Here is a 16395-nt window from a genome sequence, read left to right on the forward strand (position 1 = left end):
GAGGGATAATTTACATACAGTAAAATATACATCCTGATCATTATGAATCAATATGCATATATATATTCATTTCACTACTAATATTTGCATTTCCTATATTTTGAATGACATTGAGCATATTTTCACACATTTAGAAGCCATTTGAAACTCTCCTATGAACTGTGCCCACATTATTTGTCCACTTTTCTGTCGGATCATGATCTTTTTTCATTTTTTAATAGCTCTTCTTATAATAAGGAAAGTAGTCTTTTGTTGCATGAGCTGGCAATCTTTTTTCTTGGTTTGTATTGATTCAAGAAAATTTCCATTATATCATGTAAATATGCTGTGTCCTCACTTACTTGTGTTTATGAGAGCTCTCATGAAATGAAAAAGAAGAGTTCAAGTTCCCTGTGACAAATATGTGTAAGGCTCTGTCTCCTGCTGTTTCCTAAAGATTTGTTGTTCTTTTTTTCCTTTATGAAAGCGCACGTCATGTTTGATTATGATTACGAATTGCACTCTTTGTCATGAAAAAGTGCTTTTTCTAGGCTCAAATAATGCTGTATTTGCACTGCTTTTTTTCCCTTCGAATTAGCTCACAGACCTTCACCCATCATTACAAACATCATATAACTGAGCTTTCCTATGTGACCCTCTCTAAGAGGTGTCTATCTTAAAGGTTTACACATAATGATATTTCTATTATCTACCTATTATTTAGTTTGCCTGTGAATCTAGCTATAAAAATGAGGAATTCATCCTACATCCACCTCTCTCATTGTTTTCTTTGCTTCCTGACTTTTACTGCTTAGTTCAGGTCTATATCGTTTAATTTTCTTGTTAGCTCCAGATATATTCAAGAGAGAAGAGTTAAGAGACATTTTCTCTCTGCCAAGTTCAAAGCAGAAGTCTCAAAATATGTTTTAAATATAATAAAAGAGAACACTTCAAAAGAGAAACATCCAAATGCTCGACTTCATTATTATCTGAGAAGTGCAAATTAAAATCATTCTGTGATACCACTATGCAGCTACCGGAACAGTTACAATGAAAAATGAACACTACCAAGCGCTGGCAAGGACTTGCAGTAACTGTGACTGGCACTTTCATATGCTGATGGTGTATAAATTGGTATTACCATTTTAAAAAATTCTTTGGCAGTATTTACTAAAACTGAACATATGTTCACTTTCTGACCCACCAACTCCACTCTTAGGTGTAAACCTAACAGAAATGTATCTGTACACTCACTAACAAACATTTAAAAGAAAGTCCATAGGAGCACTAACAGCACCAAAAAGAAAACTTCTAAAATGCTCATCAAAAATAAAATAAATCAATGGGCTGGGACATATTTGTATGATGGACTACAACACAGCGATGAAAATAAATGAATCTACAACTACATGCACCAACATGGATGAATTTCAAAAATACATTGTTGAAATGAAGGAAGTGAGACCTAAAAACTATATATGCTACATGATTCTATTTGTATAAAGAATAAAAATAGGCAAAACTAAAAGCTAATCTATGCCTTTAGAAGTCAGGATAGTGGTTACCCTCGAGAAAAAGGGCTGGTAATACCTGGAAAGGAACATTAAGGGGGAATTTCTAGGGTGCTGGTAATGTTCTGTTTCTTGATGTGAGTGCAGTTTAGATAGATGAATTCAGCTTGTGAAAATTCACTGATCAGTGTACTTATAATATACAATTTTGGGGGCATATATAAAATTTCAATAAAGAGTTCATATACATATATAAACTACCCCATATATTTCTATATATCTGTATCTATTTAGTAGAAGCTTTTAAAGTTGATACACGTGACATTTTGCATTGGCAAATACATAAAATTATTAAAAGTAGGAGTTGATTCTTATTTAAACCTGTACAAAAATAACTCTAGAAATAAAAACTTTTATTTTGAGTAGCATTCTCAATGAATCATGGCAGCATTTAGAATAAAATATTGTGGGAATATGGCAATGTCTTCAGAAAAATTTAAACAGATTTTTAATGGGCACTTAAGAACACCTGCTTATTTTACTGAGCATCACAAATTTAATTAATCGAGAATAAGCTGTATTGTCTCACAATTTATAGCTTCATGGTATGATAAATTATTTTAAATTGGACTCCTGTTTTTATTGTAATAGTGTAATATTTTAAGTTTATCAAAGAATTTTATCTTCAGTGTATTCTAAAATAGACTTAACTATCTTTTCCATCCTCAGCCCCAAAACTACAGCAAGAAAAATACTCCTTTAATCACAGCAGTAGTCTTTGGTCATGAAAGAAACAAGATAAAAGACCACAAAGTATAAGGCGAGTGGCATACACAATACCTCTGAAGACATTCCTTAGATAGAATTTGTAAAAGTTTCAGTAAATCAGAATTTTTCTGACCACATGATAAGGCTCTTTTCAAGAATTTCCTCAGTTTAGTTAAAAAGGCTGATCTTTCTTTCCCTTCATTCTCATTACTTAGTAAAATGTTAAATACAAAAAGTTGTGCAAGAATTTTCCAAATGCTTCCGTTCACATGTAGTAGTTTGTGTGATCTGTACAATCATCCTTAAATGTTTACTTCAGGTAATGTTTTGAAAGCAGTGAAAAAAAAATTCCATTAACAAGGTGTATAAATAAAAATGACTGTTGTGGTTCATGTCATAAGTTACATGATCCCGATAACATCACATACAGCTGGACTATTCATTCTGACAACTCCCTTTCTCACAAAGGAAAGCTCCACATCAAAAAGTAAAATGGAAATGGATATGTTTTCAAATGCAATGAGCAATTCCTATGCAACTAATGTCCGCCACCTTAGGGGAAAGAACTGTCAGGTGTATTTCAGGACACAGGAAACTCGGTGAGGTTTTCGTTCTGTCAATATTTTCATAGGTCAAACCTCTTATGGGATGTCAGTGGTTTCAAGGGCCATATATTCCTAGATAGAAAGCTGCTCCAGGGCAAATACTTTGCATTTAAAGAAAACTATTTTTTAATGATGCATTTAAGACATCTATTCATAGGTTAAGAAAACAGGAAGAAATGTATCTTTGTTTATTTCTAACCCAATCTAACTTGAACATTTTAAATAGCTATCCTTGATCTTTTTTTCAAGAGTGGCCTTTCATCACAACAATATCTAAACCTATAAGAAGCTAACTCACACTATTTGTCAAGAATGTAACTCTGTATGTATGCTCTGCAGATTATAAATGTACTGTGAAAAACACAAAAGGCAAGCTCCTTCACTAGAATCCCAAAAGATCCTGAGTTGAGGCTCTTTCAACAATCAACAAGGCCCCAGGGACATCATCTCAGCCAGGCTACAAGTACGTCACACATATCACTAGAGCACCATAACCACCTCTGTAATGGGTAATACAAAATAAAGACTGAGAAACATGTTCAAACTAGCTTTTCATTCTGTTAAAAATTATGTTCGAATCAAAATACATGAGAAGAATTTTAAGTATTACTCCAAGTACTTCAATTTCCTTCCACTAATGGAGATTATGCTGCTAATCCTACTGCATGCTTAATTTCGATCCATAATTGATAACTATTAGATAGTTAATCATTTCAGGTTTAGTGGATAAAATCTTACACACAGAGCACATAATGAATGTAAAGGCCAATGGGGGAGGTGATGTAAAGGAGATACTGGCTAACTCATTCAAGCTTTACTTAGCACTTATTTACTCAAGTCAATGCATTGAGTGAGATAATTGTCTCATTAAGATCTAGAGATATGCCATTACTCAAAGAAAATTATCCATAAATCTCAGAAAAACCCAACCTGATTCCCTTGAGCAAGCAGCGTTTTCAGCCTGACTATTTCGGCTCGCAGCTCACGAATGAGTTTGACGTTGGCGTCCTCATTAATGGTAGGCTTGTTGATGATATTTTTGGCTCTATTTGCATAGCGAAGAGTACTTAGGGTTTCTCCATAATTGACATCAGCAGGTGAAATGGCTGTGAAGAATGAATTCAAAAAATAATTTATCCAGCACTCTGTGTTTCATTTAACACAAAGCTGGTTTGTAATTTAAAAGTCAGATTAACCCCGGGTCAATGGATAGACTAAATATTCATTGCCACAGTAATGAATATTAAAAATTATCTAAGATTTATGGTAAAGGTGCTCACTATACTAAATATCATTTTGCTCTTATTAAGTGTAAAATCAGCCATCTAACCAACTCTAGAATGAGATATGAGATACTCCACTGCAGCTTAGGGAGTTTTCTCTGTTAAAAATACAGGAAGAAGAGAATTTCAGGACTACAGCAGTCCCACTCTTACCCATAAGGGATACGTTCCAGGACCCCCCCAGTGTTTGCCTAAAACCACAGATTGTACCAAACCCTAATCAACTTCTTCAACTCTGCTGGAAATGTGGCAGGAGCTTCTTCACCAGCAGATGAAGCCTCTCCAGAAATTTTTCTATTTTTCAGTCCAAACCTATTGCTGAATCTGTGTCACTTGTTTCGATGGACATCTCGCAGTAAATGGCTTGGTGTCACTCGTTTCGCAGGACATCTTGCTGAAGTCTGTATATAGGCTCAATGCTTTCTGGCTCAACATGTTGCTGTCAACTGGAACATGTTTTCTGTTCGTGCCTTCCACCCATGACAGTAGTGCCTTTTCCATATTATCACGCACTTCAGCTGTAACTTTTGCAGTTTGAGGTGTGACAGTAAAACTAGCATGAATTTCTTTTCCCTTTTTCACAATTACGCAAATAGAAGATTTGTTCTTACCATAGATCTTAGCAACCTCAGCATACAGCTTTTTTCCTTCCTTATTAAGTCTAGGATTTTTGCCTTTTCATTTAAAAGCAGCACTTCACAGCTTCTCTTTGGCACATCCAAATTGCCAGCATCGCTACTCTTGTGTTTTGGGGCCATTATTAAATAAAACATGGGTTATGTGAATGAACACAAGCACTGTGATACCAGGACAGTGGATCTGGTAACCAAGATGGCTACTAGGTGACTAAAGGGTGGGGAGCATATACAACATGGATGTACTGGACAAAGGGATTCACGTCTTAGGAGGAATTGAGCAGGATGACGCAAGATTTCATCACGCTACTCAGAGCGGCACACAATTTAAAACTTATGAACTGTTTATTTCTGAAGTTTTCCATTTAATATTTTCAGACTGAAATCAATTGTGGGTAACTGAAAACACAGAAAGCAAAATCATGGATTCTGGGGGACTACTCTATTTGTACTTCTCAATATTAAGTAGAAATTAAAATATTTTTTAAGGTTCTGGCAAAGTCTACCACCTATTAAAATCCAGAGTATGATAATTTTTGAAAAGAGTTAGTAGACAAGTTAATTCTTTTCTTCTGAAGGCTTTGGTTAATCAGACCCCACCACCACTACCAAAAACTTTAGGGCCTAGGTCAGGGATTCCCAACCCCTGGCCTGTGGACCAGTCCTGGTCTGTGGCCCGTTAGGAACTGGGCTACGGAGCAGGAGGTGAGCCGGGGGCCAGCGAGTGAAGGTTCATCTGTATTTGCAGCCTCTCCCCAGCATGAGCATCACTGCCTCAGTTCCACCTCGGATTCATCAGGCATTAGATTCTCATAGGAGCACCAGTCCCTGCTGCCAAAAAGGGTGAGGACTGATGGCATAGGTAGCTATACAATTGCATCTGGGGTGCATACCCTAGGGCAGCTTCCCTATTTAGTTAATATATGGCATGGAGAGTGGAGGAGACACGGAGATGGAACGGGAAAAAAGAGAGAAAGGGGGAAGAACAGTGATATTAGAAGGAAAACAGTTTTTGAGTTCTCCTTAACAATTATCCTCCCTTTGTATATTTTTTTTCTGTCCTGCTTCTTTTAGTTACTTAGTGAAAATATATAAGTATATCGTGGTTATTATAATTTAGTGTATTTATTGGTTTTTCTCCTCTCTCAATTCTTAACTTAAAATTCCAGATTTACTGCTTTATAATATATAAAACAAAGTGGGTTATTTTTACTTTATGTCCCTATAATGATTTTCTGCTACGAGTTAGTGGAGTTAAAAGTTTCCATCCTGTATTTTAAGCAGATAAAAGCTAAGAGTCATTCTGCAGGTACATCAGCTTATCTAAACCAAGAAATGGTATATTTATGGAACTAAAAAGAGGAAAAACATAATATGATACTACAGAGTGAATCACAGTAAGTGGTTTTGTTCAAGACAGAAAAACAGTTTTTTTACCTAAAAAAGGTGCTAATTCCTAATAAGACTCTTTAAAATTAAATATTTACAGTTAATTCATATAAAACACTCTATATTGAGGAAAAGAACTTAAAATTCTTACTGGCAATCATAATAGTTTTAGAGTTTCCTCCAAGGCTATCTTTTAACAACCAAGTCAAAACGGAATCCCTGTAAGGCACAAAAACTTGTTTCTTCTTTACAAGAGGGTTTGCTGCATCCTGAGATAAATCAGCTGCAGGGAGGAAGAAAAACAGGACAAAAAAAAAAATTATTAAAGCTTTTTCCCCTTTAATTTGGCTTCAGAAAACCTTGAGGATATAACCTTATAACCTCAGTTTGTAACACAAACATTAAACATAATTGCTTTGTGCTAATACAGTACCATGAAGTAAAGGGGAGGGAGGAGACAAGTATAAACCTACCTAAGGCAGAAATGACATTTCCCAGAGTGACGAGGGACTTGTTAATATTCCCCCCTTCTTTTAGTCTAACCCCAGTGGCACCAGTGGCATCGGCACGCTCACTTCCAGCAAGATCAACTAAGTGGATCTTACTCACAGTTTCACATGGCATTTCAGAATCAAATTTTGCCTGTAGCAAAACATAAAAGCAAAATTGAAGAAGTATAAACAGCCCTGATGTTGTTTATGATACGAATTCTAATTATTTTCCTCTCCTCACTGTGATCTCAGGGTAGGGTGGAGTTTTTTTGGTTTTTGGTTTTTTGAATTGTGTTGTTTCATTAGCCTTCTTACTGATTATAAAAACTTCCAAAATTAAATTGAATACAAAGAAGTATATCATATGTGATTCTTAAATTTTCTGAAGAACGATTCCATTACTCAAATCACTTGGTCTTTCTCAACAAAGGCTTATGGAGTCTGACTGGGACGAAAGAAGAACTTGGATATGCAGGAGCACAAAACAAAGAAAAATTTAAATAAACAAATAGTTTTGTTCTCATCTAGAATGTTCGGCACAATGTAGATTATTATGTAAAATATCATTTGACTGTTCAATGTTAACACGTTTCACAAATTATAAAAGATTAAAAAATTTTAAATACTGTATTTCCTGATTCTGAATTCCACCAACATTTTACTTTCCAAAGATTGTTAACCTACATTTAATAGTCTGAACCAAAATGCCAAAGATAAATTATCATATTTTGATAGAAATATAAGCCTCTTAGAAACTAGGGAGATCCATATCCTAATCTGCATTAACCAGAAAGGAGAAAAAGCAGTAAATCAAAAACAAAGGTCTAACAAAAGACAACCGTGTGAGGAATTTATCAGGAGTTATTCGATTGACCTTAGAGAATTTTTTTCATTTTCTTTACTCTCTGATCCCCCCTCATTAATAAAATGTTATATTTTTGTATCCTACATATCCAATGGTTAATATAAGCCAGGACATCCTTGAACTCCTAATATACCGTTAAGTCCTGAGAGAAACCTACATTTTTTTTGCATTAATCTGTTCTATTAGCCTAGGTGTTAAAAATATTTACCCTCACTGATTCCCAGACATATTCAAAATGTCCTCCACTGCTGGATCAGAATGAATTCTTCTATTAATACTTAAAAATGTTCGCTGTATTTAACATCATTCTAATAATCATAATCAACATTGTGGGGTGAGCACCATGGAGTGATAATGCACAGAAATGAGTTACTCACCTTGGCCTCCAGCTGTCTGACTCGCAATCCATTATCTCCCTCAGAGCTTGCAACAATGAAAACTTTTGCTTAATTAAGCACAAAGCAAGTTTTTTTACCACTTGAACAAGGCAGAAGCCTGCTAAATATTTCTTAAGGGTATATACATCAGGACATTTCAAATTACTGTGATTGTAACTACAGAGAAACTCAGCATACAGCACATGCTCAAGTCTAATTAACAAGAAAATGACAGTCACCTTTGCCTGCTGCTGCTCCTGGTTCAACAATGATAGGTCCTCAGCTGGTGTTAATCAGCAAGTAAAGACCTCAGGGACAGAGCCAGCCGGCCCGACAGCTGCCCTTACCTGAGTGAACTTGATGGTGAAGATGGCATGAGACCTGCTACTGACGTCATTCATCCCAGTTGCTGCAGTGGTACGATTGATATTTCCTGCCTCCATAAGTTCTTCTACATCACCATAATTCTGCACTAAATGTTTGGATAAATCTGAAGATAAAAAAAGAGAGCGTGAAGAAATCTTCCTAATATATAGCAAATGGAATAAGAAATTTAATCTCTATGAAATAATACACAACTGGACAAATCTGTTGTTTGAAGATCTTCTTCCTACAGCAGGGTAGTTTATAACACACTCACGAGCCGGGCTGCCTGGGATCAAACCCCAGCTCTATTGCTCATCTACTAGATTTAATAGTTATGGCCAAGTCGATGGCTCACCATGCCCCAGTGACCTCATCTCATAATATGTGCCTAGCAGAGAGATAAATATTAGCTTTTATCATCAACCCTATTAGCTTTAATCATAGCACACAGAGGGAAATGTAAATACCAACTTCATGAAAAACCTAAAAGCATTTTTTTAAAACCTCTTTAAAATTTTTTTATTCATTTTCTTGGGAATATTCATATGATTCCAAAGTCAAATACTACAAAAAGGATACTGTGTAAAGTGCAGCCCCCTACTCCTTTCTTATAACCCATCCCCCAACTTCCTCTTCTGTTATCAGTTCCCAATGTTATCAGTTCCTCCATGCCCTTCTAGAAATAAACCATACAATTTTTTTATATATATTAAAAAAATCTTTTTGTCTCCTTTTATGAAAATGGCAGCATACCATAAACATAGTTTTGCACCTTGCTTTTTTTCTATGTAATAATATATTGAAAAATATTTGGTATCAGTTAAGGTGATTCTTCACTCATTTTTATGGCTACAGAGCATTTGATTATATGAATGTGCCATAATCAATTTAACTAGTCTCCTACTGAGATTATAGAGGTTGTTTACATTTTGTTTCCAATTACAAATAATACTGCTACAAATAATCTTGTACATAGGTCTTTTCAAATGTGTGTGACTATTTCTGCTGAATAAGTTTTTAAGAGGTGGAATTACTTGATCAAAGCATATTTGAAATTTTGACATTTATTGCAAAATTGCTCTCCATAGAAAGCAATTTATACACAGTGGTAGCAATGTATGAGACTGCCTGTCTCCCAACACTATCATATCAGACTTACATACATCTGCAAGAAATAGGTAACAAATGTTATCCTGAAGAATTTTTATTTTGCTTTTTTCTCTGACTGTGAGTGAAGCTGAGCGTTCTTTCCTCCATTTAAAAATCATCTGTATTTCTATTTCTGTGAACAGTCTATTCACATATTATGTTCATTTTCCTACTTGACTGCTGGATTGGTCCTCATTGATTTATAGGGGCTGTTTATATATTAAAGAAATTAGTCTTTAGTCTGAAATTTGAATTGAAAATATTTTCCCCATTCTGTAAGTTGTCTTTTTACTTTGCTCATGATATTTCTGCCAAATATAAAGTTTTATTTTTTTATCACTTCAAATTTAATACTTTTATTTCATGATTTCTGGGTTTTAAGTCAAAAATTTTAAAGCCTTCCCTTCTCCAAATTTCTGGAAAAACTTAACTTAATACCAGTATTTCCCCAGTGTCTGAATAGCAGATTTATTAAAAACTAAATCCCTATATGTACCTACCTCAAATTCTGGATGTTTTGCCCTATTTGATTATTCTTTCTCTTCATAAACCAGCTTTATAATATGTTTTAACATCCAACAAGACAATTAAAGTAAAAACAGTTAGGCTAAAAACTATTAACAATTATAGCTACTCCACACCCCATAAAACAAATGCATAGTCACACACCTTACTTTGGCCATAAAAGACAAAAGTCCAATTGGAAATTTAATAAAATGCAGATAAGGTCCTATTGGTGCACCTGATATCTGCAAGTAAAAAGGATAACCAAAACAAAAACATCTTTAAACCCATGACCAGTTCTCAGCCTTGCCTCAAATGAGACACACATGAAGGACAATAGCTACAGTGAAACATGTTTCTGTGAGTGATTCATATAAGTCAGCCATCACTCTGCCACCTTATACAGAAAAAGTGAGAATAGCTTCATTACAAGAAGAGCCTTAAATCCAGCCTATTTTCAAAATAATTAGGAAGGACCAGACCAACCCTGTACCCATAATTACTTGTGACATTCCTCACAACTGACTATGACACAACTATCACAACACAAATGCTGAGAACCACAGCAGAGGAAACTCTGTAAACACCCTTCTCAAAAGGTAAGATGTCTTAGAATCTCCTTATGGTCATATTACCAAGTAACATACCACTAAAATACAACACCACTTAAAAGAGACAAGTTGTAGTGTTGCTTATCATGCCTGAGAACATTGGAAAACAAACTGCCAGAGAGTTCTTAAAGCAAGAGGAAATCTATTGGCAAACCCCACAAAACCAGTGACTTCTTGGTGAAGTAAAAATTCAGTAAATGAATATTGTGTGGTGAGTGATAGCATGTCATTTTTACCATAATAAATGACCGAAATAAATTTTTTAAATACCACCATTATCCTACTTTTTTTTCTTTCAAATTATGATCTTTGCACAAATTCCCAAGAAGAATAGAGCTGTGAAATATTCACTCTTACCCTCAACATAAGGTCCTTCTTTTGGATGTTCACGAACTCTTAAATTAAAGGTTTTGGATGACTTCCGCCTAAGTAGATCTCTCACACGTTCATTGTAAATCTCTAAGTAGCTAAAAATTTTAAATAAAACTAAATTCAGAAAAATAATATCAAATATTAATATCAACAATAACAACAATAACAGCAACAACATGCATTTGTGGATGGTACCGAGGCATCAGATATTATGCTAAGCACTCTATATCAATTATTTCTTTTAATTCCTACAATAACCCAGAAGTAAATGCTATTATTACTCCCTTTTTACAGATTAGGCAATGGAGGTTTACTGTATTTCAAACAACTTGTCAGGGCCACACATACACTGAGAGGTCAGGCAGCCGTGAGAAGATTTAAGATTGTTACGTCTCCCCTCAAAATCACTGAAGAGACTGGCTCCCAGAAAGGTTTAAGTTCAAGGAAGAAAAGACACCTCAACCATGCAGATTTACTTAAATGTTGTAGTTATAGTGATCCTACCAATGTAAAGAATAAAACAAACCTTATTCAGTCAAAAGAATAAGGCATACACGTAAAAGTCAAAAGCTCATTCCATTTGAGTAAAGCATACAACATTAGTGTTTCTGACCAAGCTGGGTTATTTCTACCAGCCTCCCAAATCCTACTGCAAACTGCACCCAAGAAAGTCATTAAAAACAAACATGTTTTAAGCTTTACTTTCAACGACCATAGTTCAGGAGGGGAAAGAGGCAGACTCTTCCTTCAGGAACCCAAAGGCTTTATCCATCCCTTGCGCCTGAAAGCAAGCTCCAGCCAAGCTCACACTCAGTTATGCAGGCCACGGGCCCTACCTGACTTCAGTTCGAAAAGATGCTTCATCCCATCTGGTGGTTTCATTTATCCGACTGAAAAGACCTTCACAGATTCGAGGTATTAAGCCAGAATCACCCTACAATGGGAAGGAAGAATGGCAACAGTTATCACCTGAAATAAAAGCAACTGGTGACTGAATTTGATTAGACTCAAGGGGTTTGCACGCCAACCCTAGGTCCACTACCAAGGGCCCCAGACACACCAATTACCCCTCCAGAACTGCTTCCGACTCTCTGAAATAAAAGGATTGAGTTTTTTAATTCCTACACACTATATTATAGTAATATACAGTCATCAGCTGGTAATCAGTTAAATCATGGCTTGCAAACGTAAGAAAACTTACTCTCTAACTTTCAAACACAAGAGTCTATAGCTACAGAATGTTAAAAATCTGATCTGGTCAAATGACCAGAAAAGGTGAAATATACACTGAGCAGAAAAGAAATACTAAAGATACCTTAGTAAATCCTCGAAATAGCTAATAATTATCTTAAAACTTGGGTGACAGAACTACATCTAAACATGTAGGATATCCCTCTTTTGATCTCAACACTGGCCTTCCAAACAAGATTTTTAATACATTGTATTACTTATACAAGGTGGGCATAATCAATAATTTTCATGTTTCAATCAGAATTAACAAGCTGATGAACCTCAGAATGATACTAAAGATGAGGCAAAAGTTCATGTTAAGAACGTTAGGAAACTGAAAATTTCAGAGCTTCAGTGTTTTCTTCTGAGGTATATCCTTACCCTCACTCAACCCCCGCCCCCCCCCCCCACGCACACACAAAAATGCAAGAAATATCATCACGGTTTTAAGATTTTTTTTCTTTTACCATTAAATCAATACCAATGCTTATCAAGGAAAAATGGGCCTTTCACCATATTTGTTGTTCTTACTTTAAAAAATACTATTTTAAATACCCAAAAAGTCTCCACTGTAAGGTCAGAGCAAACAGCTGTAGTTTATGAGTATTTTATAAATATTTAACTTACATAAAATAGCTAAAAGGGAATTGGTATGCAAATTACACTTTTAGAGAAGGTTTTTTCCCCCCTCCCCCCTCAAAGGCATCATAGGAGAGTAAGAAGAGAAGGGTAATGATAAAAGAAAATCATCTACTTATTCATCCCTACTTTTCAGCACTGAGGACTCTCCATGCAGCATCTACTCAACATGTCAAGGAAAAGCCTGGTTTTAGAAGCCAGGATGTACGCGCTGAAATACTTTCATCTGGAATGACTGATGTTCCTTACTGCACTACTACTTCCGTGCCCACAAAACCTATAGCATTAAAGACACGACTGTGCCTGCCAGCAGGAAGCCCTGTGATTCTCTGAGTATCTCCACATCTAGAACAAGCCGCAGGTCTGAGAGTCAGTGAACAGTTTTTACCACAACAAAGTAAAACATACAAGCACTATCCAGACCTGGAGAAAGCACAGATGAGATAAAGTTCCTGCAGTAATGTCTAGTTTTTTATTCCTCCATATTTTGGGGGCAAATATAACTTCATCTGTTAATTTACATAGCATAACTACTAAGCTCTACATACTATAACTATATAGACTCCATATAAACTGCATAATTCTAACCCTTTTTATGTATTTGCTGGATTTATGTAGTACTTTTCTACCAAAGAATTAGATATTTTTTACATTTTTCTTGAGGAAAAATGTTTTGAATAATTTTAGAAAGAACAGAGTTCAGTAATTTTATTCAAACTGTTGTATTGGCAGAAAAGAAGAATAAATTACTTGTAGACCCAGCATATATTTTGATAAGATTATAAAGCCTTTAAAAATGGAAAATGAACTGAGACTTGCATCCATTATTCATGCTTATAAACTTAAAACTGTTTCTAATTTAAAATCTCTCAAAGGAAATTTAGTCCAACTTATTACTGAGTTTTATCTTATTGCTAAAGAACGATCAGAACATGAAAAGCACGTTAGTACAGATCAAGTAGATAAAAGAAACAATTCTACCAGTTCAAAGAGAAAGATAATAAAAAATTTTCTTCCCACACAGCGTAAACAACGTACAGAATTTCCCATCATAGTGTATGACTTTCCCGATCCAGTTTGCCCATATGCAAAGACACAAGCATTATAACCTTCAAATGCAGACTTCACGACATCTGTACCAAGGGTTTTGAAAACCTGAAAGCCAAAAAACAAAAAACAAAAAACAAAAAACAAAAAGATACAATTACCATGGATTTTTTAAAAAGCCCCTTCGATATTGACAATATTTTTTAACACTATTTTCATCTCATAAGGATTACACAATAAATTACAGAAGAACCATTAACAACAGAATATATGTATGTACCCAGTTTTTAATCCAAAGGCAACTTTTCAAGCAAGCAAAAAGCAATTCTTTTTTCCTACTTACGTAAACAAAAAAAAAAACCCTGAAATATAAAAATGTAAACAAGGCAAAGGGACAATAATGTCGGCAAGCAAAGATATTATAAAATGTGATGATTTAGCATTTCAGAATTTAATAAACTTATAAAAGTATTTATCATTCTATCAAACCTTCTAGAAAGTAAATATTCAAAATCTGAAAGTCACAGCAGCCAGAGTTATTGCCCAAACCATGCCAAATCAATACCATCATTTTAAAGGTCCAGCTTTTCATCAAAATAAGTCCCCGGAGGTTCTGACAGAGCTGACTGATAGCTGGGTATGGATGAGAGGGGATGGCTGGGCCCCACCGAGTCAGAGTCCAGATGTTTTTTTCTATTTGGATATTTGCCCAAGATGGAGAGGGCTGGGAGACAAGCTGTGTGGAGCCTGGTGTAACACCTACAAAGCCTCAGTCCATGCCTGCTTCCCCATATAAATGCAAAGTGTTACTCTGGGGAACTAAAAAGGGTTTAGGGCAAATACTTCGCCTAGACAACTGAAGTAAATGAAGTAAATCATGATGCGTGTTCATCTGAGTCACACCCAATTGGGAAGGGGACCAACCAAAGCTTACCAACCCCCCTACAGCCTTCATGCTGCCCCCTGCCCTCTCGGACTAGCATACTAAGGGCACATAAAACACCTCCCTACTTTAAAAATGCAGCAACAACAGCAGCTGAAGGGTATTAAAGAGAGGGCGCTATGATCAGGTTCTCAGTCAAAGCCTGGGCAAAGCGAGGTGCTGCTTTGTGGGGCCACCACAGTCCACGACAGGAAGCTCATCAACCCCTCAAGTGTGCTCAGTCTCTGTGAGTGATGCTGCGTTAGCAGGGACCTAGACCCTTCTGCCAGAACACCCAGACCCCGGACAGGGCTGATAATACACTGGCCGTCTTGATCTCAGCTCCACATAAACCATCTCTGCTAATAATGCAGCCTGTCATTCAAGCAAAGATAAAAATATGGTCAACTAAACTTCAGCTTTCTTCAGGCACCATCTTCCCGCCATTTTGTTTGGACTTTGCTTTCTTAGTCTCATCAGTCAAAGATTTACAAACTGTCCTTTCAATTGAATCCCTTCCACAAATGACCAGACTCATTCCTTCTGAGTTAATTTTTGTCCATTTCAACACTTAGAAGCTGATATTTTCTGATCTTATTCTCAAATTATGATGAGTTATTCAACGCTCAACTGTAATAGTAGCTCACGTTGTGTTCAAGTGTTAGTCCTCAAAAGCAGGCTAGATCCACTTTTAAAGAAAGAGGTTAGGTCACTCTGGGCATGCACAGTGAGTGACAGAGTTGGGATTTGCACCCGGGACCTTCTGACCCAAAAGCCTGTGCTTCTAAAGACCCCACAGCCACGTGTCTTCTTCCTACACCCCCAACATAACCATGAGGCCCTACCCTACCTGGAAGGACCTCCCTCCGTAAACTGGTGGCAGAAGCCAATCTCAGAGAGACTCAAGGTACCAGACCACTGACTGAGGTTTGTTTTCATCACTGTGTATGGAATATGAGGAAAAACTCTAAATATTTATTCAATTCTTTCTGATTAAATATAAGGCATGTATCATTTTTACCATTTCACAGAGTGCCACTGGATAGGAAGAACAGCCTTCTATAAACTTCCAAAGAATAAAGGAAGGAGCTTCTCTCATATTTTTGCCTGGAGCTAAAACAAAGGCATTCAAAATATCACATTTAAACTAAACCCAAAAGTTTTCAAAGTGAAATTCTTCCCTTGGGTTAAAATCCATAACTAATTTTACTACTACTTTATTTTCAGCTGGAGTTCTCTGACAGACTCAGAGGGTCCAGGGAGTGCTGGGGCTGGTGGACATGACTGCAAAACAGGCCTAGAAAATGCACTTCTGAAGGTGCTGACCCAGGCCTGGCTCAGTCCCAGCTTCAAGTAACCCACCCAAAGTCAGCTGGAGCCCAGAGAAGCAGGAGGACACTGTCCACACCTCAGGAGTTCTCGGCAAGAAAAACAGGCTACCCCATCGCAGCTCCCACAAAGGAGTTACCAGCCAAACAGGGGAGGAAAGGAAAGGCTGCTTTATGAAACCAATGACCTGTTCTCCCCACTGGCATCAAACCCCTCTGAGATCCTCACCTGTCCAGGTTACCTAAAATCCACCTTGCTGCTTGTCTGAACACAGACTTTAAAGCTGATTTCCAGAGTAATTCAAGTACCTTGGGGCCTCACTT

General features: G+C 36.4%; 1 protein-coding gene across 5 annotated transcripts in view; it reads right to left on the bottom strand.

Annotated features, from left to right (window-relative positions):
* Nucleotides 1-16395, bottom strand: part of KIF16B (kinesin family member 16B) — a 272147-nt gene that overhangs the window by 214493 nt on the left and 41259 nt on the right. For all 5 annotated transcript variants that reach the window (XM_016122017.2, XM_036229690.1, XM_016122013.2 and 2 more), the window contains 7 exons: nucleotides 13813-13929; nucleotides 11742-11839; nucleotides 10891-11000; nucleotides 8251-8393; nucleotides 6644-6812; nucleotides 6322-6453; nucleotides 3794-3969 (listed from right to left, as the gene is read on the bottom strand). In XM_016122017.2, the coding sequence (XP_015977503.2) occupies nucleotides 3794-3969; nucleotides 6322-6453; nucleotides 6644-6812; nucleotides 8251-8393; nucleotides 10891-11000; nucleotides 11742-11839; nucleotides 13813-13929 (945 nt within the window). The remainder of the gene's footprint in view (nucleotides 1-3793; nucleotides 3970-6321; nucleotides 6454-6643; nucleotides 6813-8250; nucleotides 8394-10890; nucleotides 11001-11741; nucleotides 11840-13812; nucleotides 13930-16395) is intronic.

The sequence above is a fragment of the Rousettus aegyptiacus genome, unplaced genomic scaffold (assembly GCF_014176215.1).
Source record: "Rousettus aegyptiacus isolate mRouAeg1 unplaced genomic scaffold, mRouAeg1.p scaffold_m13_p_12, whole genome shotgun sequence".
Taxonomy (NCBI): domain Eukaryota; kingdom Metazoa; phylum Chordata; class Mammalia; order Chiroptera; family Pteropodidae; genus Rousettus; species Rousettus aegyptiacus.